We start from the raw sequence: 20,624 nt of genomic DNA on the forward strand, positions 1-20,624 counted from the left end.
GTGTTTTTTGTTTGGGGGGGGGGGGGGGGGGGGGGGGGGGGGAGGTTGTTTGCCAGTAATGTGGGTGGGCTATCAAAATGGATTAGGGTTAGAATTTAACAGAACAGGTTACAACTAAAAGCAACAGAGTGTACCATGTGCAAGTTTGGTTGGAAGTTCATCATACAAAGCAGATGAGTTAAGATCATTGAATACTTGCAATGGAAGCAACCTCACTACAAGCAATGGGCAGAGACGATTAAAAAGATCGATCTGTCCTTCTGGAGCATCATAGTTCGGATACACACCCTCATCAGGACTGCTGGACATAGAGTCAAAATGATCAACTCTACATCAAAATGCTTAGAAAATAAAATTCCAAAGAATATAAACTTATTTATTATTGCAGTGAGTATTCTAGTCCTACTCCAAATAAATAACTTGCATGCTCGCTGCACAGTCTACAAACTTGGTAAGCAAATGAAACAAAACTGTAAGAGGAAACTGGCATTTCATTCAACATTAAGCAAGTGCAGATAAGGCTTACATTAAGAAGTTATACCATATGCCCCTTGGTTAAACAAAAGCCATATACACAGAGCACTGCACAAAGTACTTTCACTAGCTAACAATCCAAAATCTACATTAAGGAATCAACTTCATCTATGTCTCAGAATAAGCTTCTAGCACTTAGAAGCTAAAGATTTTATAGACAATCCTATTAATTAACATCAATTACACTTTATACATGTAAACATTATACATGTATTCATATGATTATTTAAGATTATTACCCCCTCACTCCTTCACAAGTTATCCAAATTCGATATTACACAAATAGAAACTTCCTTATTTATTTTGGAATAAAATCTATATGGAGATAATATCGGGAAGTTCCAAAGAATACGGAAAAGTTTATTTATAAGTCTTAGACAACTTGAAAGGGAAGTACAGGTAGTAACTTGTCTTTTCCACTATTGTAGTAATTATTGTATGTGTTAAAAGTACAGTACTATGTACTAACATACCGTATTCCTGTATATGTAACTCTTCTACAACCAAATTACTGAACAATCACACTCGTCGGTCAAAATCAAGAATTACTATTGTCCTCATCAAAAAACAACAACTACTACGCATCAATCCCAAACTACTTGGATTTGTTTAAGTAACAATTTTAGAAGAAGCACTCTTATATGTGAGAAGACAAGAGTTTGAGAGAGAACTCTGCTTAATTATTCCCACAAACTATTGGGCTTTAAATAGTTAAGTATACTTGTCCTAAAAAGGAAAGGAAATCAATCCAAATCAATACTTAATCAATATAAATCAATACACAATTTAAATAGGAGTAAATCTAAGAGTAAATCAAGCTACCTACTATATTAACATATATGCTATAGAATATTCCTAGGATTCTAACACTCCCCTTCAAGTTGGTGCATACAAATTATATGTACCAAGCTTGTTACATATATAACTTGTTTTGGGACTGGCTAAGGACTTGCTGAATACGTCTGCAAGTTGATCACTTGACCGCACGAACCTAGTGATGATGTCTATTGAGAGTACCTTTTCTCTGACAAAATAACAATCAATCTCTATGTGTTTGGTCCTCCCGTGACATACTGGATTCGCTACAATGTGAAGTGCAGCTTCACTATCGCACACAAGTTCCATTCCTTTAGTATCTCCAAATTTCAACTCTTTCAGTAGTTGCTTGATCCATATGAGTTCACATTTTGCCACTGCCATAGCCCAATTTTCTGCTTCTGCACTAGATCTAGCAACCACATTTAGTTTCTTACTTTCCCAAGACACCAAATTTCCCCCAACTAGAACACTATCCAAAAGCAGATCGTCTATCAAGGGTGACCCTGCCCAGTCTGCATCTAATATCCAACAATTTTCTCATGTCCTCGATCTTCTTAAAGTATTCATTTCCTTGGAGCACATTTTATGTATCGAAGAATGTGAATAACTACATTCCAATAACTGTTACAAGGAGAATTCAAGAACTTCCAACACTAACCGGGAAGGTAATATCAGGTCAAGTCACTGCGAGATAATTCAAGTTTCCTACTAGCCTTCTATATCTTCCTGGATCGCTAAGAGGCTCCCCCTGACCTGGTAGGAGCTTAACAGTTGAATCCATTGGAGAATTAATAGTCCTACAATCTGTCATCCCACTTCAAGAATATCACGTGCATACTTCCTTTATGTGGTGGACTGTGAGATACAAGCAACAAAATTAACCAGATTACCAATCTAGGCAACGGAAGCTATTGATGAAGATGTCTGCTTACTCGCCTGATACTGAAGAAAATAATTGTATTCTACCTCAGACAAAGAGAATGATTGATTACTGGAGCCCACTGATTTAGTGCTAAACATATCGGATCTGAGAGACATGTAACAAATCTATCTGTGTCCAAAAATAAAGTAGATTCTAGAAAAAAAATCTAAACAACATATCTGGAAAACTGCTGGAGGAGTGGCCAAAAAACATCACACGTGGGGATTCCGATCGTAATGGTGGTACTTATATATGCACAATACCCCTAGAGAGTGTCAGAATCGCAGAACATTGAAGGTTTTGCTGAAAAATGCTCAGCAATTTTGTTTTGTTATTTTACTCTTAATTTCTCACTAAAGAAAGTTCTGCTACAATGTGAGAAGATAAGAGTTTGAGAGAGAACTCAACCTGATTATTCCCACAAGCTAGTGCGGTTTAAATAGCTAAGTATACATGTCCTAAAAAGGAAAGAAAATCAATGCAAATCAATATAAATCAATACCTAATTAAAAATAGGAGTAAATTTAAGAGTAAATCAAGTTACCTACTATGTTACACATATGCTATCTAACAGGCTACATATGATATGGTAGATGATCATAATCTACATTAATAAGGTAAATAAGTATTCTATAATATCCTAAGGTATCCTATAATATATAATATTGAACAACAACAACAACATACAATATAGTCCCACAAGTGGGGTTCGGAGAGGGTAGAGTGAACACAAACTTTACCCGTACCTTTACAAGTAGAGAGGTTGTTTTCGATAGACCCTTGGCTCAAAGAAAGAAAAAACACAACATATATGAAGACATAAGCAGTAACAATGGTTTAACCAAAAAAAAAAAAGTAGTACCAATGGCAGGATAGTAAAAAAATATAGGCACGAGACAACAAGTATCAATCGAAAACAAAGAGTGAGAAATATGGAAAATAGTAAAATACCGAAAATAATATTAATACTACTAGCCGAAGAGACAAGACGCGAGAGCATTTCCGACTAGCCTTCTAGAATACTCGACCTACACATGCTCCTATCAAGGGTCATGCCTTTGGTAAGTTGAATGTTGATCACCTCTACTCAATACTTGTTCGTCGTACATCTACCTCTCTTCAGTCCCTCCAATGACAACCTCTCACACCTCCTCATTGGAGAGTCTATCATCTCCTCTTGACATGTCCAAACCATCTCAGTCTAACCTCCCACATCTTGTCAGCCATGAAGGTCACTTCCACCTAAGTTTGAGTATCTTCATTTCTGACCATATATATCCTAGTAAGCCCACACATTCATCTCAACATCCTCATTTCCACAACTTCCATCTTCTAGACATGAGAGTTCATTGACTGGTCAATACTCAACGCTATACAACAAAGCCGGTCTAACTACTATTTGTAGAACTTACCAACTTACCTTTTGGTCTTAGTGGCACCTTCTTATCACATAAGACACCGGATATCAACCCAGTGTTATCAAAAGCGAAAAGCGCAAAAAAGCTCTAAGGTCCGTGGGGGCTTTAAGCGCAAATAAAGCGTGGGTTTTAATGAAAAAAAGCGCAAAGAGAGAAAAGAATACAAATATATATGTTTAGCCAAGACTAATAATTATAAATATGAATGACAAATATATGACCAAAGAAATTGAAAAAATATTATGATAAAGTGAAATATCAATTATTTAGTGTCACTTCTTCATAAGAGGCTCATTGGCAAGGAAATGTTTGTCTTAGAACCTTGATGACAACACTAAAGCACACATAAAGCGAGGCGAAGCGCTCAACACGTTTTGAGCCTCGCTTTAGGGCTTAAGCGCGCTTAAAGCACGCCTTTGATAACACTGTATCAACCTTCATCTCAACCACCCCGCACCAATGCGATGTGTGACATTCTCGTCAATCTCCCTATTGCCTTAGATAATTGCCCCGAAGTACTTGAAACCCTTAAAGGATGACTCGAGAATCCAACCTCACTTCCACATCAGCTACATGAGGCACATTACTGAACTTGCACTCCACATACTCTGTCTTACGATGCTCAACCTAAAACCTTTAGACTCCAAGGTCTGTCTCCACACCTCTAGCTTGTCGTTAACTCTGCGACACGTCTCGTCAATCAATACAATGTCATCGGCAAATAATATGCACCAAGGTACCTCCCCTATTATGTGTCGTGTCAGAACATCCATCACCAAAGAAAATAAAAGCAGGCTAAGAGTCGATCCCTAATGCAACTCCATCACAACTGGAAAGTGACCTGAGTCTCCTCCAATGTCGTCACCTAGCCCGGGTCTTAGCTCCATCATACAAACCTTAATAGCCCTAATGTACATGATTGGAACACATCTAGTCTCCAAACATCTCCATAGAACCTCTCTCATAACTTTGTCGTATGCTTTTTCTAGGTCAATAAACACCATATACAAGTCCATCTTCCTTTCCCTGTAGTGAACCACCTAAACTTATAAAAGTACAATGAATCTACGCACATATTCTCCTCCTATTCTACCACTTAGAAAAGAACTCACCCAGACCAAGGAAATGCTTATAACAGATAGTTTCTTCCTAATTATAGCAGTAGGAAAGATAAATAGAATCACTCACTCCTTCTGCCTTCGTGAGTAAGAAATAATCCTTTGAAAAACAAAATCTGTTGCACTTGCCAGGTGCTCGCTTATGGAACTTAGGAACCTGACTATTACTGCATTTGATGGCTCAGCAAAAAGCTTGTCAATCAATGGTCCAATCATCACCTTCCAATCTTCAACCTACAATAGGCTCAAATTAGGCATGTCCAAGTGATATGTGAAGAAGGGCAATATACTAAGCAAGCAGTACATTTGTATCACTGAATAGCAAATATAGTCTAATGATAAGACCATATGCTAAGCTATAACATCCATCCTAGTTGATGTCTTGCTGCAAACTTTAGCCTTGTGCACATTGTACAAGGAAAACAAGAAATTGCTGGACAAGCAATGATCAAATCAATTGTCATATTTCTTTCATGGTTTTAGGTGCAAGTAAAGAGTACTGGTGACAGCATATGACAGATTTCAAGTGGGAGATATGTTACATCAACCAAGACTGATAAATGATCAAGCAACAAAAGCAAATTCAAAGAAGTTTGACCACAACAGTAAGAACAGAAGCAGTTGTCTTGGAGTCACTAATGACTGCATATAGAGAATCAATCAAACGACATGAGGTGAGTCAATTAAGCAAAGTGAATAAAACTCTAACTAACCATTTTCGACCACTCAGGAAGCAGCTTCAGCACTCTATCAATATCAGTCTTTTTTCCTGAAGAGAAGCAAAAATGAATCAAGGTGCTTTTCAGTAGTTATCTAATGATTAGTGTTTTCCGGAAAAAAAAACACAGTTGATGGAAAAGAAGAGGATTGCACATAGAGGATAAAATGTAATTACAATGAAGGAAAAAACTATCTACCTAGAGCCTCCCAATTGCACTTTACATGTAAAAGTGATGCACACAACAGCCCATAATCATTGACTGCAAAAATACTCGAGAAAACACCCTTCCGAGGCAAGTTATTTTGGTAATGATTTAGTCAGTCAAATTTCTTATAATCTTTCTACTCAAAGTAATGATCACCTCAAATGAGCATAATGTAGCTCCAAGGCTTGCAACAAAACTTTGAATCTTTTAAGTACTTCACAGTATTCAAACTTCACTATACTGTGATGTTTATACACGAGTATAACCTTGGGGGATGCACTGGTATATAAAATCCCATCTGCAAAATGAACCCCCAAAAAGCACCTTTTTTGTTCAAAATACACAAATTACTTACATTTCCAAGACATTAAGGGAAGTATGGAAAACCATAAATATCAAGCAACCAGGAAAAAATAGCACCCAAAATAACAATTCTAAAATAGGAACTTTTCACTAAATGCACTCATTAACAAACCCGCCACCAAGAGCTTCAAGTTACTCTGTCACGATTACAAAGGTATCCATTATAAGAAGTTACTTTAAGCAGAGAACTTTTGAGGAGATAAATATCTTTTAGGCTAAAGGATACCAGCGAAAAAGTGATTTCTCAATTAACTGAGTTCCTAGTTAGAATCAACTTTTTTCCTCATTTATTCTCTATGACTGTTACAGATGACCATTATCGGCCTGTGGGATTTAAATCTGATCTCAAATTTCATGATGTGGTGAACTATTTTAATATTCACTAGCTGTGCACTCCCAACCATCTCCAGAGCAGCTTAAAGGAAAAAACTGAACACACCTTCTACACCATCAGCAGTATCACATATGTCTGGGTTCTCTGAGGGTTTGCTGCACAGACAAATAAGAAGTTACATAAAGAGAGTGCAAAATTACTCCTGTTTCATGCTTCTCACTTAAACTTTTGTCATCAACTATCAAAAGTATTTCATTATACCTCAGACAGTCGAGCAGCAGGCATATAACATCAGGATTATGCTTGTAATTCTTCAATAACGCAATGAGTGTGCCACTTGCCAATGAGTGTACTCTTTCAAGTGGCGAGTAAATAAGACAAACTAGTGCAGGCAAAGTAAATGAAGGGTCTGCAGCAGTAAACAAAAAAGTCATTGAGTAGTCAGCCACTGTTGTTTGGATGCCAAACAGAAGAAGCCAGCTTAAATGCTTTCTCTATAGATGGTAGTTCCAAATTGAAATAAGGAAAAGAGAGACCTGGTCGGACATTAAACACAACAGAAGTGGGATATTCATATAAGACCAAGAAAATGAAGAAGAACTTTCCAAAAGTTATGCATCACAGTAAAGCATCTTCCATAACATACCATTGCACTACAAAGACAACTGAGCTAAAAGCCAAAAGGTGGAGCCTTACCTATTAAAGGAATCAAACTGGAAGCCTGTGTACTAATTACCATTTGTTCATCTTGGAGAAACTCCAATAGGTGGCATGATAAACGCTGCCTGCGAATTTTGCAAAGAGAAGTGCTAATTATTCTGTTAACTAAATTTGAGGGAAAATAAAAAGATATTCTGATATAGGAGCATTTTGCAAAAGGGACAGTAATTTTGGAATTTTTGAATAGTTGAATGTGCAGTGATTTATCTGTGCACCTACTGTGCCTTTAGGGGTTTCTTGTTGACTTCATATTCATGTACTATTCAATCAGGGAAAGCTTCCCACATCAGTTATTTCTTTCAGGAGAAAATCAGAATGATGATAATTTGAGTAAATATACCTTCTTTTGAATTACATATGGTCTATATATATATATATATATATATAAGTTATTCAAAGGGGTTTATAATGGAGCTACGCTAATCAATTTTCCTAAGATTTTTACATGGTATTTGTGCCAACATATTGTAAGTACAGTTTCACACTTGTAAGTCCACATTAGGTCCATATATGAACTAAGAATCCGGCAATACACATGAGGACACATATTAAGTTACATATTGCCCCACATCAGGAACATAAAGGCATTGAAAGGAGTTTATAATTGCACAGAGCTACTCCTCCCAATGCCTTGAAGCTTCCAATTAAATGTTCAGACCCGGAGAACCTTCTAAGAAGAAGGTAACAAAGTTGGGCATTGAGTATGTCGGTCCAATAGGTAACTCTTCTACAAAAAAATCTAAATAAAGTGGTCCTGTATGACTCAATCTAAGCACTTTAGCATACACCCAACAGGTTGAAAAATCTCCCTATAAGGAGACTTCTAAATTCACCTCCCTAGTTGACTCATTGTTGCATCTCCTTTTTTTGAGCCTGCACTTCGACCTAGCAGTTCAGTCAGGGTTCTCAGGTTCCTATGTTGTAATTGTATTTCTTGGACATTGTATAAGGTGCTAAAAGGTGAAGCAATGTTAATAACTAAAAGCCAACGATACAAAGCAACATCATACCAGATAGGAGGAGGAAGCACGGTATCTGATTGCATAGACATATGGATAAGATCTGAAATGAAGTCAACAGCATTTCTTTTCTGTGAAACATTCCCAGAAATAAGACGCTTGAGAATTTCTCCCAAGCACTGAGTATCTGAGGATCTGGCAAAGCAACAATTGGCATTTCTATTTAACCCCGAAAATACATTTGGAAAGCTTAAAACCAGTTTACATTACAATATAAACATACATGGAGCAATACTCAGCCAAAAGCTTTATAACAGCTTTTGCTGCACTGTCTCGTTCATCCAAAAGGTCTAGTAACATTGGCAGTTGAGCATTAATCTGTCTAATGTCTGCAGAATGTTTAGACAAACTACTATTTGTCCTAAAGATGACAGCTTTGAAGATGCAGAGTGAACTGTCAATTACTTCATCATCCACACTATTAAGCTTTAATATACAAAAAAATAATGTAAGTTACCAGCATCAGAGAAAAAACCGTAAATTCAACCAAAAAAAGAGAAAATTACTTATAGTAAATTCAACAACCAGAATTCAGAAATGTTTAATTCAAATACTATAACACCAGAAATATGCTAGCTCTCTGATGGTTAGTCAAGCAACTTGATGCATTTCTCCCGACCGCATAACTAAGAACCATCATCTTACTAGAGAAAGTTACTCCCTCTGTTTCACTTTATTTGTCTGGTTTTGACTTGGCACAAAGTTTAGAAAAGTAAAGAAGACTTTGACTCTTGTGGTCTTAAACTAAAAATATGTAGAATGTACCAAAATGTCCTTTAATCTTGCGGTCTTAAACATGCCATGTGGAAAGTTGAAATTAAAGAGATGCGAATAAAACGAGGCATTCTTTTTTAAATGGACTATAATGATAAGTAAGACGAGCAAATTGAAACAGAGGGAGTACTTCACCAAAGCAATTGCTCCAGAATCTCAGAGAGATCTTAATCTTTTCACAACCAAAGGCTGCAAACTTTTATATGAGTCATGTAATTCTACCTGAGATATGATAGCTTCAGATAGCCGAGATCCATATTCCTCAATGGTAGTTTCAAACTGCTTTCCATGTAGACGGCCCAACAGAAGGGCAAGGCAATTCAGGAAAAATATGATGGTCTCTCTTCCACTTTCTTTGTTTCTAGGAGACTCTTCAGCATAATTATCTGCATAAAACTGCAAGTTTTTTTCCTTAAATCTGGAGTAAAATAGAGAGGAAGGACATAAGAAAAAGAGAATTCACATACTCTGATATATAAAAAAAAAAAGAGCGACTAAATCAAGAGTCAGGACACTTAAAAGGAAACTTTTATGTCATTTTTATCTTCTTTGTGTTAGTTCAAGAGTCCTTTTATCAAAGGTGATCACCAAAGCAAAAGAAGCACCCATTAAGTAGGCCCAGAACAACTTATCTATGGGCATTCAAACTGTCAATTCAGTTACCAACTGGCTATTCAGCTGGTAAACTGAAATTTCTAGTTCTCCCAATACAAACCATTTAAACTAGTTCAGCTTCCAAACCGAAACTCTTTGATCATATGGTCTTTTGAAATACAGTTTTATCTCACTGAACTTTCAGAACAAATCCAAATTTTAGAACTAGTATGATGCATCAGAATTAAGTAAAAGGAAGAGTCAAACCTCAAACTTGAAAGAAAAAAAGACATTCAGATTCGATTGCAAGCAGCCCTAACCATAAATCTTCAAGCATATAGTAAAAAATCTACCTTCAGAAAGTTAAGAGCAAACCATTCAACCTCAGACTTGAAAGACAGATTCAATTGCAAGCAGTCCTAACCATAAAACTTCAAGCATATAACAAAATATCTAACCTTCAGAAGGTCAGAGCAAACCCTCACCACCAGAATGTTATGGTTGTAGGTGTAATCACTATTTAGATGATTATGAGAGACAAAGCAAGGAAGGGAAATTCCAACTGCTAGATATTCTGGAGAGATGGAGATAGAGAGGCAAAAGTAGCGAAGTAGTGGTACTGACAGACAAAGAGACAATGAATTTGGAGAAGACATGTCAGAGAATGAGAGTAGCTTACAGCACACATTTATGAGTTAAAACTATAGTTTGAAAAGGATGAAAAAAGTTGCTACAAAGATGGAATATATGTGACTGAGGTGGCATGACCAGGTTAAATCTTAATTCATAAATATGTTGACTACTGATGACCAAAAAACCTACTTCACTACTTGGACAAATGTCTGCTAAAATGTTGCACTAGCTTCCTTTTTTTTAAATGGACTAGTCTTGTATTTTTTGTTGAATAAATTGAGAGCTTGGAGAATCTATAAATGAATAGACTTTCCAGAAATTCAGTTTCTTCAAATACATGAATCATCACAACAACAAAAGTACTACTGAATCAGTTTGCCAGTCTCTTGTGTTTAAACTGAGTAAAGAAGTCCTAAATGTCCCACATATTTCAGTGGCAGATTGAAGTTGTACTCTAGACAAGTTTTTACAAACTGGCAACTTTGTCCTCCAAAACTATTTAAGATAGGACATCTGTAAATTAATACTCAACAATCCAAGTCTTCTAGATAAATCTATTTTTTTGAAATTAAGTCTTCTAGATAAATCTATTCATCAAGTGAATAGGACATTTTCTATTTATTTTATTTTTTACAATGGTGGCATCCGGACCAACTTACACACACCTCGACTATTACACTGAGTACCTACTACCTCCCACCAGCACTCGTACCTGGTAACTTTGTCCACCAAGGCTTAGATGAGAAGAAATCCCTATATATTTTGTTTGTGTTGGGATTTGAACTCTAGTCTCCAAGGCTTCACCCACTTCATCAACTGTTAGGCCACACCGTTGGGTGTTGAATAGGCCATAATTTCAACCACTAGAATTATTTAAAACCCATTTCAACAAAAAAAAAAAGCAACAATTTAGAACAAAAACAATGAAATGCCTATACACTAAACACTGAAATATATAAATGTTTAGGCCAAAGAGACCAGATGCAAGAGGAAAGAACGAAAGGCAAAGGACTTCATGTGGTGATAGTATAGCAAACCTGAATCCCGGATAAGTACTGCTCCAATAATTCTGTATATTGCTGAGGGAATTTGTTATCTTCCAAGTGCAACAACATGCCATAATGTTTCCAACAAGATGAGAGAAGTAACACCCCTCTCTTCAGCATTTCTGAATCTGTCTAAAGTAATGATACATGGCGCATGATGAATAAAACAAAAGTGCTATAATAGATGATCTAGAAACTGAAAAGGATGAAAACTGTAAAACCTGCCTTGGTTTGTTCGTGAATATAATTTTCCTGCATCCCCCGCAACCACTTACAAACTCTCTCTAATGCCTTTGCATGCAAAGGCCTGCTTTTTCTGCTCCACTGCATGTCAACAACTCTATATGTGAAAATTGAAGCATTTGACAAGTGACTTTTTAGATTTCCCACTTCTCAACAAGGTCAAGAAAATAATCTATAAGAAACATTACAGCAACCCTTTTGAATTACATTTATTATCTATCAAGATATCTATAATCACATTGTAGTGCGTTCTGATTTACCAGATTTAAGCAAGAAATATTTTGCACATAGAACTTTTCATCTGACCAACTATTTAGTCTGACAGAAACAGATTTTTTACTCACAGAACCTGGGTACCAACAAAAATTGACATCAATTGGTTACACCGAAATTTTTTCAAAAATATTGTAAAATACTTGACCCATAGATTACTGAGAACTGGCTGGACAGAGAAGTAGAAATCAAAATTTTGTTTTTTTAAGTTTTGGATGAACATGAAAAGAGAGACGTACTTATTTGAGATTATAACTAATCCTTAATCAGAAATAGGTACACTAGAAGATGTTTTGCCAGTAAGGTTTTAATATATATATATATATATATATATATATCTTTCCCTCTCTCTGTCCTCCGATGTATATCTTAGCTGCATTTATTAGGCGTTTGGACAATACTTGGTTGAAGTTAAAAAAGAAAAGAGCATTTGCAGTTGAATTTGGAAATGAATTTAATTGGAAAAAAGTTGAAGCTGAAATGATGGATCAAATCATAGAACATACGTTGATTTGCAAATAATATTTCAAGTTTAAGTTGAAAAAATGAAATAAAATTCATGGCCAAACTGGATAGTAAAAGTTATTCAAATCTGACATCTAATGAAGTAGCACTGAATAGATAAAACAAGTTATGGAACGTACAGCTGTAAGTCTCTCTACAAGAATTATGAGGTTATCCAAATGGTCCCAAAGTAGCAACTTCATTTCCATGCCTTCATAATCTGAGGATTTACTGATGTTGTTCACTTTCTTCTTAGTCGGTGTAGAAGGTAACAACATGACCAGGAGATTTCTTTCACCAGTAGCAGCTGCCTTACGCTTGTCATCTGAGCAGTTGAACACTGAATTAGTTCTTGCTAATGCCTCTGTAAGAGAGAGAACTAGATCAGCAGCAGCCACTGAAAGGCGAGTTGGCAACTCAAATTCCCCCTGCACTGTGCTACAAATTTGAAAGAAGCAAACTTAGGCATGTGCCTTTGTTAAAAATGTAAAGTAGGTCAACAAATACTGTGTGTTTCAGAAGCACAGTCTAAGCTCCCTCAAGTGGTTGTGGAAATATAGCTTCCGACAGCAAAAGTTTGAATGAAGTTACCCAGAAACAATTCAATTTCCCCTAGTTAAAATATACATGCATTTTTCTTTATTTGGGTTTTCGAGGATAGGTATGCATTCTCAAATTATGACATTTCTCAAACAACTCAAAGTTAAACGATAAGACTGCCATCCAGAAATTTTTTGTAGTTCTGCCTTATACTCTTTAAGATATATATAAAAAAAACTTTGACATGAGCTTTATATCATGCATCGACCATAGAGTTTAGAGCTAACACAAGTTTAAAAGGTATGTGAAGCACTACACTCTTTTGTTTGGTAGAAGAAAGATTTTCAAATTCAGTTTGTTTTTCCATAATCATAGTTTCTGGGCCAGCTTGCGCGCACCTAGATTAATTCATGGGGCACGCTACCTCCCATTCAGTTTTCAATAGTAGCAATGAGATTTTTTTACTTTTCTGTAAACGTTAGCAACATTGAGCAACCAGTAACAGATGAGCATCTAATAAAAAGGAAAAGAGGAAATGACAGGCAACACGAAAGGAAGAAAGAAAGGAAATACACACACCTTCCGTCATATACAATAGACACAAGATGGGACATACATGTGCAGAAAATCTTCAGAAGTGCATCGTATCTACATCGAACCCCTGTATTAAAAACAAAAAACTCTGTAAACTAAAAATTAACAAGCTTAAAAATTATCTGCTCAGACAGTGGGCAACAGGTTCCAATGGACCACAGAGCAATAGGATACTCCCATTCTCCATTCCCACAGAGCAAATAAGACCTCAATGATATCCCAATTTCATTGACTTAGTTTGATCGGGTGCAGCTACGATAGAACTGATAATTGATGTTAATTTCTATTATGTGTACCCAGAAAGGGGCTATATGATAAGTTTGAAAGTTCTTACAAATAAGCGTGATTTGTCACCTTATGAAGATTTCAAGGGAGCACAAAAAGGAAAGAACTTCATTTTGAGGGAACCTGAAACATTTTGGGGTGGCCACAGAAGGAACTTCAGGTGTGTTTTGAAAGCCCCATGGGAATTGAATGAGTGTATTAGTGTAATTAAGAATAATTACACAGTTTGACTTGTTTGTCACTTTGTCTGACCAAGTAATAATTTGGCTAGTGCTGAATTGACTGTAATTGAAGGAGTGCGATTACACTCCCAACCTTCAAGGAGGGTTAAGAATTTGTGGTAATTATATTCAAAAGCTTCAGATTTCATTCCATTTATCAAACATAAATTACTTGAAACTTTGCTTATTTCTTTGTTAAACATACTCCTACTCTATTCATCAGAGGAAACATTTCATATTGAAAAATGCTTTCACATCTCATTTATATATCCTATTATCATTTTAACAAAAAAGAATCTTGAATTTAAGATTACATTCACGTCAATTAGTTGAAAATTTTAAAATTGTACAATAACAATATACCCGGTGTATCTCACAAGTGGGGTCTGAGGAGGGTGGTGTGTATGCAGCCTTACCCCTACCTTACTAATTAGTTGAAAATTTTAAATTTGTAATTGAGGTACCAGGTTCATTGCTGATCTTCTGACGAACTGTACCTCAATCATGTTGTCAATCATAAACCCTTCCTTGTCTTTTGCTTGAGGTACTTGGTTCATTGATACTTCTCTTCTTGATCTGCACATCATCTTCATCTTCTAGAGAACCAGTTCTTTCACCTAGGTTCTTAAGAAGTTTATAATTCAATTTGTAGCCATATATCTGTGTGGATCTTGGTTATTGTCTTTTGTAGGCTCTTCTATCTTTCCACACTCTTCTTCCCTTCTTGTATTTAACTTTCCCTGGATTTTGACAATTTTAGAACCAGACTGTTGTCATCTCTGTGCTCAGGTCATCAGAGAACCTGGTTCCTTAGTTCTGCAGTACCTTGGAACTTGCTTCTTCCATCATATTTTTGTGGCACTCTTCATCTGCTGGTCTTCTCATCTTCAACACATGGGAGTGGGATTCTTCAAAGCTTTATGTATCCCACACTCCCTCTTCATGAGCTTTCAGAAGGAGGAAATATTACTCTTTTCTTTGTCATGCGATAAGACCTCTACACATACTCTTGCTTTGTCCTACCTTGGTCTTCCATTTCGACTCAGAGAGGAGTTCCATGCCCTAGTTTTCTGTGTGTTTTAGGACTCTTCTATTGGTTCTTCAGAGGAGATATGATATCAGTTTTGTCAACTCTCTTGGGCCGCCCACCTCCCTTCCAAGAAAAGGTTGTACAAGCCTCCTCCCTTCCAAGAACCAGGTTCCCAGCAACAGTTTACAGTATCTGGGATGACAGATCATGGCTCCTTTGTTGTGATCCTGTGATATATCTTTGTCAAGATTCATTAATTTTTGCTCCATGGGAGTGGGATAGTTTTATTCAGAACACATCCCATAATCCTTCTGTACTAGGCTTAAGTGAGGATTTTTTTCTCCCTTCTACTTGACATGTGTCTAATTCATTCACATATGTTCTAGCTTCCTCTCATTACAGCCCTTTTAACCGGATCAAATGTTGTATCTAGGAACCCAGGATGCTTGGGTTGCTTTGTCCAGAAAAGGGATAGGTTGAATGCCTTCAAGTCCATCCTGATAGATTTGCATTTATTAAGGAAGGACCTAGTTCCTTCGATGCCTCTTTTACAAAAAAATTGTATGTTCCTATCAATTGCTCTTAATTTGGCTATGCATGTGTCCTTGAAATGTCCATTGTTTCCACAGTTAGTGTGTAGTCGATTATATGGGATAGAGACATATATACTCCTGAGATTGTATGGAGTCTTTCTCTTTTTGTATCCAAATCCTTGTATGTGTTGCAGTGGTTTTCGTGTAGAGATATTAGTGCTTCTGAGGACCTGTTCCATCCAAGTGCTCTCTTCACTTCATTTGTAGCCCTTTCTAATTCTTCTTGAAGAACCATGTTCCTTTCATTCTCTATGGAAATCTGTTTTGACAATTCCTCGCATTTTTTCAAGATTCTCTTGAATATCTTCAACCTAATCCTTCCCCTTTGTAGATGCAGCTAGGAGTTTATCTTTCTAAGCTTCTAACCCATGGTATCCTTTGCTCAGAACGATGTTCTTAAGGTACTCATTCATATTTTCCAAGTTCTCTTTACACTCTCCCAAGTTTTTGATATCCATCTCAAGGGTGACATATGTATTCATCCAGTTTTTCTTTTCAATGTGTAGACTTTTGAAGGTATTAATGTCAATGTGAGTTACGCACTCTAGTTTTTTCCTGGAATAGATGTGAATAACATCCTTCATTTCAGTAAAGTTTGTATCAATGTTATCATCCTCGTCTTCAGAGTCAAATTGTGCCATTACTGTCATGCTTTCTTCGAAGTCTGATTTTTCCTTGTTTGCCATGAACCGTCTATCTTTTCCCTTCTCAGCATAGGTTCTTGGGCTTTCTTCATAGTTAGATTGAAGAGTATCCCATATTTGATTTGTAGTGCTGCAAGAAAGGATTTTATCCTGTACATTGGGTCCAATATCCTATAGAAGAATCTTCCTGGCTTGGGTATCTCCCTGTATTTGTTTAATCTCCTCCTTCGCATACTACTGTACTCAGCCCTAACTCGAGCAACTTTTAAGGCTACAACTTTTTGTAGACAGACCTAAGGAACTGACTCTAGCAGCCCCTATCCCAAGGCCCAAACTAGGTAAACTGGTCATATAGCTTTTTGATAAAGAATCTGGTCTTATAGCTTGCTTAACACAAAGTTTAGCCGTCTTTCTCCTTTCAATTACTTTGTAGCGTAAGCGAGCATAGAGGAACAAACAGAGCATCTCTCGTAGCACAGTAAGGCGACGAAGTTGCTGCACTGGATAGAGGTCGCTAAGATAGTTGGAAAGAATCGCTATTGCAAACCTATCAAAGCCTATGCTACTTATTTTGTCTCAAAAAAATAAAAGCCTACACTACTTATTGATTATCAAAACTTCAATCCCCCGGCCCTTCCCACCTCGGACTACCCCTACCCTAATATAAGACAATTCCCGCCCTCAAGTTAGGTACCAGAGCTAATTGCATTCGAGAAAATAGAAGATTTTTAGCCTGAATCTTGGACCCAATTCATGCTTGAAAACAACAACTCTTCTTCCAATTTCATACATAAAATTGTGTATGTGAAGAAATTTGAGAAAGACAATGTAGTCAATGTCTTGATCTCCTTGTGAATCTTCCAAGATGTTATGGAATATTCAAGATGCCTCCAAAGAGAATATTTAGCCCTTTTATATAGGCATGAATTAGGGTTTTAGGGTAGCCTCCAAGTAATCCTAATGGACCCTTGGGCTTGGTTTCCTCGGGCCGGACAGAGACTGGTCCTCAAGTGCAAAGGCAGAAGGGAGCTTAACTGCAAGACCCACCAGTTGAGCAGGGACGAAAGTCGGCCTTACTGATCCGACGGTGCCGAGTGGCCAATTGTTGGGCTTTTGGGGTCAAAGAATCTTAAGAACTGCCTCTCTTACTTTCATCTTTGGTTGATGAATTAAGACTGCCCCTCTATCTCAATGAAAGCCCGAGGGAATATGAAAGCTATTCACCAGATCTTAGAAACAAGGCACAAAGCCCAATGATCTGAGATCCTTTTGCTTCAACCCATGAATCTTTTTAATCATTAATCTTTGTCTTAACCAAAAGGAATTCTCTTTTTCTAGTATTATTTCCTACTATACAGGAAGAATGTTGCAAGAGGTTACTAATCATGTTATTCCTGGTCTTCCCTCATCTTCATCTTCAACGATAAAGCAGTTTAAGGAGTGCCCTTCGCACCTTACTTCTTTTAGCCTTTGTGCCCCATCCCCCAATGGTGCATTCACTCCCACCCTTAGGTATCATTTGGTAGAGTGTCTACGAATAGGACTGAATAGGGTTTATTAGTAATGTTGGGATTAGTTATGCTTGAACTATTTCCTATCCATTATTGGTTTGGTGTATTAAGGCCAGTTCTATCTTTACCCATGCTTATTGATGTGTTAATAACTTGTGTGTTGCTAATACCATGGTTTGCTATGCATTAGTTATACATCCTATAATAGTATTATAGGGTGTATAACTAATACATGTACTAGTTATACATAGACTAAAAATCCTATCAAAAAAGGATTAAATAATACCATAACTAATACATGTATTAAATTCTCTAATACATCCTACCAAATGACCCCTAAGAGTTATTGCTTCAAGTAAATTTGCCTTGCTAATGCTAGCTTGCCCTCTATTATAACTATACAGAGTGGTGAAGAAGCACTGCTTATGGTCATTACTGTGTTAGATCAACTACTTTAATTGAGAATTCTGGTAAGTTTGATCCTCGGTTAAGGTAGCTGCCAAGGAATGAATCAAATACTTAAGGATGTTTTGAATACCACTTCTCCCCCTGAAACATTTGTAGCTTTTAATACAAGCTATTTCTTTTACACTTGAAGACAGAAACCGCTAAGAAGTCAGCTCAAACTTTTGAAGTGCACTGAGAACATAAAGGGTCCTCGAGACATATAGTCAAAAGAAAAAACAAACAGCTACATAAGTAACAGACTTGAACCAGCGTTGCAACTTGATTAAATGTAAGCATACAGTACAACCATTACCAGCATAATTTTACAGTCAACTTAATTTGGAAATTGGCATTTGGATTTCTCTTGCAGAAAGGGTCAAGAGAAATTACAGATCAGCGAAAGATGTGGATCGCATATGTATACTCCAATTTAAAATGAAAGACAAATGCTGTGGGGTTTAAACAGAAACAGAATTTAGAAAGATCTACTTACCACGTGTAACGAGCTTGTCCATAGTAACCTCAAATTCAATAAGACTTCGTGCAAGGGTACACCAACCAAGGGATATATAACGATCCTCTTTCCTTGATAAAATGGACTTTAGATCATTTGCTAGAGCCTGGAAACTTATTTCGTCCTCAAAAAGCCAATTGAGAAGTATCATCACTTGGTTGCCATGTTTTGACCCCGTGAATCTTAATGACTGGCAAAAGTTTTATCAATGATGATTAAAAAAGCAGCAGCGGGAACAGGTAAAATACATGTAACAGGCTTTTGAGCCCAAAAATAGAAAAGCATGAGCATATGCTAATATTTGATGACAAATGCTAGAACATAAGCTAGGAAAAGAGAACAGGCCATTAGTTAAGAATTTAAGCTGAGCAATTTTTTATTCACCTCCATCTCCAAAGCCTTTTCCATGTACAACAAAAGTAGTTCTATGGTAACAACATTCTCTCAATAGAACAAAAAAAGTCATGTGATAAACCAAAAATGTTAAGTGGTTTTGCGGCTCACGCACATGATGCAGTGTGGATATTTCAAGCATTTCATGAATGATGTTAGTCACTCAAGACTAACTTAATGCACATGGGCACTAAAGCAGCTAACCCATCTTACATAGTCATGATGAGAAATAATATTGACCTTTAACTTCTGCAAGAAAGAGCTTCTTGCTGATTATTCACGGTAAACACTCCTTTACTGTGTAGTGTGTACCAATTTGAAATTAAGTCCTAATTGAACGCTCCGTCTTTCCCCAATTTCTATAACAGTTAACTTTTTCAGAATATTCCAAAATGTTTGAAACCATTCTGTAACACCATTTCACTATTTTCAAGAATTTAAATTGAAATTTATTCAAATTTCAAAATTCCAAACTTTGATGTAATATTTTTTCTATCAAACTAACTTTTCAATTATTACTTATTTTTTCTTCAACTAACATCCATCCATTCACAAACCATCATATAGACCGGGAAGTAGGGAGTACATATACTCTTTTATCCCATAATTTTTATCATTTAGGTTTAACAAGAGTCGAGGCTGAAAATGATGGACCAATGTTAAATGCTCCAACATGGGTAGACTTTAATATGCTCAACTCTTGAAACGCTAAAGTGACAAATATGACAGGAAGATGGGAGTATTAAACTAATCAATATCAAAGAGATTCAAGTTTTTTCCCTTTTCTTAATATACAACATCCTGGGAACAGGTTCACAATAAACCCTTCATTTTATGGACTAAATTGAAGTTAAACCCTATAAAACAATTTATTAGGGAAACCTGAAAACTTCAACAAACAAAAAGAGCTGTTCGGTTCTTACATGTTGAATCATAGGAACAAGAACTTGGTCCAAATACGACTCCTTTTCAGCAGCATCCTTCACATACTTGGAAAGGAACCATAAAGACTGTACCAAAGAAACTGGCAAAAAAGTATAAAATTGTTTTTCATCTGGAGAACCAAAACTCGATCAATTATAACGTACAAGTTAGAACTTACCACCAATAGGTGCGATTTTTGGAGAAGGTTCAAGATGAGAAATGGTTTCCTGAAGCTTCTTAGGCTTACAAGTAAGCAATGTGTTCATAACACGACCCAGAGTTGCAGAAGTCATTGAATTCGACTCTGACACTTGTTGTCTTTGTTCATCTTCTTCCATTGCTAGGGTTGAATTCACAAGTGATTGGAACCCTTTGCTTGGAGAATTCAATGAGTTGTTGGACAAATTATACAGAAGCCAACAGAATGGCTGAAATAATAATAAATTGTAAAGCACTAGGGACGGGGTGTTAATGTATATAAAATGAAACCTGAGGAGAGTTTAATGTTAATTATATTTAAATTAGTCACTCCTTTTTTATTTTTGTTCAAATGTCTCATTCTGTAAAAGTAAAAAAATACTCATGTTACTAAAAATCAATTCTAAAATCATACTTATTTAATGTGTATTTATTTAATTTTTCCTTCCAAATAATTTTAATCTTATTTTTGGAATTAGATTTTTTTTTA

At 36.4% G+C, this 20,624-nt stretch overlaps 1 protein-coding gene across 2 annotated transcripts in view; it reads right to left on the minus strand.

Annotated features, from left to right (window-relative positions):
* Positions 1 to 20,379, minus strand: part of LOC102595225 (uncharacterized) — a 25,590-nt gene extending 5,211 nt beyond the window's left edge. Inside the window, exons 1-16 of one of the 2 annotated variants that reach the window (XM_006349497.2) lie at positions 20,115 to 20,379; positions 19,936 to 20,036; positions 18,599 to 18,809; positions 13,360 to 13,441; positions 12,381 to 12,678; positions 11,446 to 11,544; positions 11,212 to 11,352; positions 9,170 to 9,343; positions 8,397 to 8,599; positions 8,165 to 8,308; positions 7,131 to 7,219; positions 6,696 to 6,843; positions 6,540 to 6,589; positions 5,525 to 5,580; positions 4,882 to 5,045; positions 135 to 298 (exon numbers count right to left, since the gene is read on the minus strand). In XM_006349497.2, coding sequence (XP_006349559.1) covers positions 135 to 298; positions 4,882 to 5,045; positions 5,525 to 5,580; positions 6,540 to 6,589; positions 6,696 to 6,843; positions 7,131 to 7,219; positions 8,165 to 8,308; positions 8,397 to 8,599; positions 9,170 to 9,343; positions 11,212 to 11,352; positions 11,446 to 11,544; positions 12,381 to 12,678; positions 13,360 to 13,441; positions 18,599 to 18,809; positions 19,936 to 20,036; positions 20,115 to 20,274 — 2,284 coding nt within the window. In that variant the 5' untranslated portion in view covers positions 20,275 to 20,379. Of the gene's footprint in view, positions 1 to 134; positions 302 to 4,881; positions 5,046 to 5,524; positions 5,581 to 6,539; positions 6,590 to 6,695; positions 6,844 to 7,130; positions 7,220 to 8,164; positions 8,309 to 8,396; positions 8,600 to 9,169; positions 9,344 to 11,211; positions 11,353 to 11,445; positions 11,545 to 12,380; positions 12,679 to 13,359; positions 13,442 to 18,598; positions 18,810 to 19,935; positions 20,037 to 20,114 lie in introns of both variants that reach the window. The other variant, XM_006349496.2, reaches the window with a different exon arrangement.
* Between the last annotated feature and the right edge of the window lie 245 nt (positions 20,380 to 20,624).

The sequence above is a fragment of the Solanum tuberosum genome, unplaced genomic scaffold (genome assembly GCF_000226075.1).
Source record: "Solanum tuberosum cultivar DM 1-3 516 R44 unplaced genomic scaffold, SolTub_3.0 scf00108, whole genome shotgun sequence".
Lineage (NCBI taxonomy): Eukaryota > Viridiplantae > Streptophyta > Magnoliopsida > Solanales > Solanaceae > Solanum > Solanum tuberosum.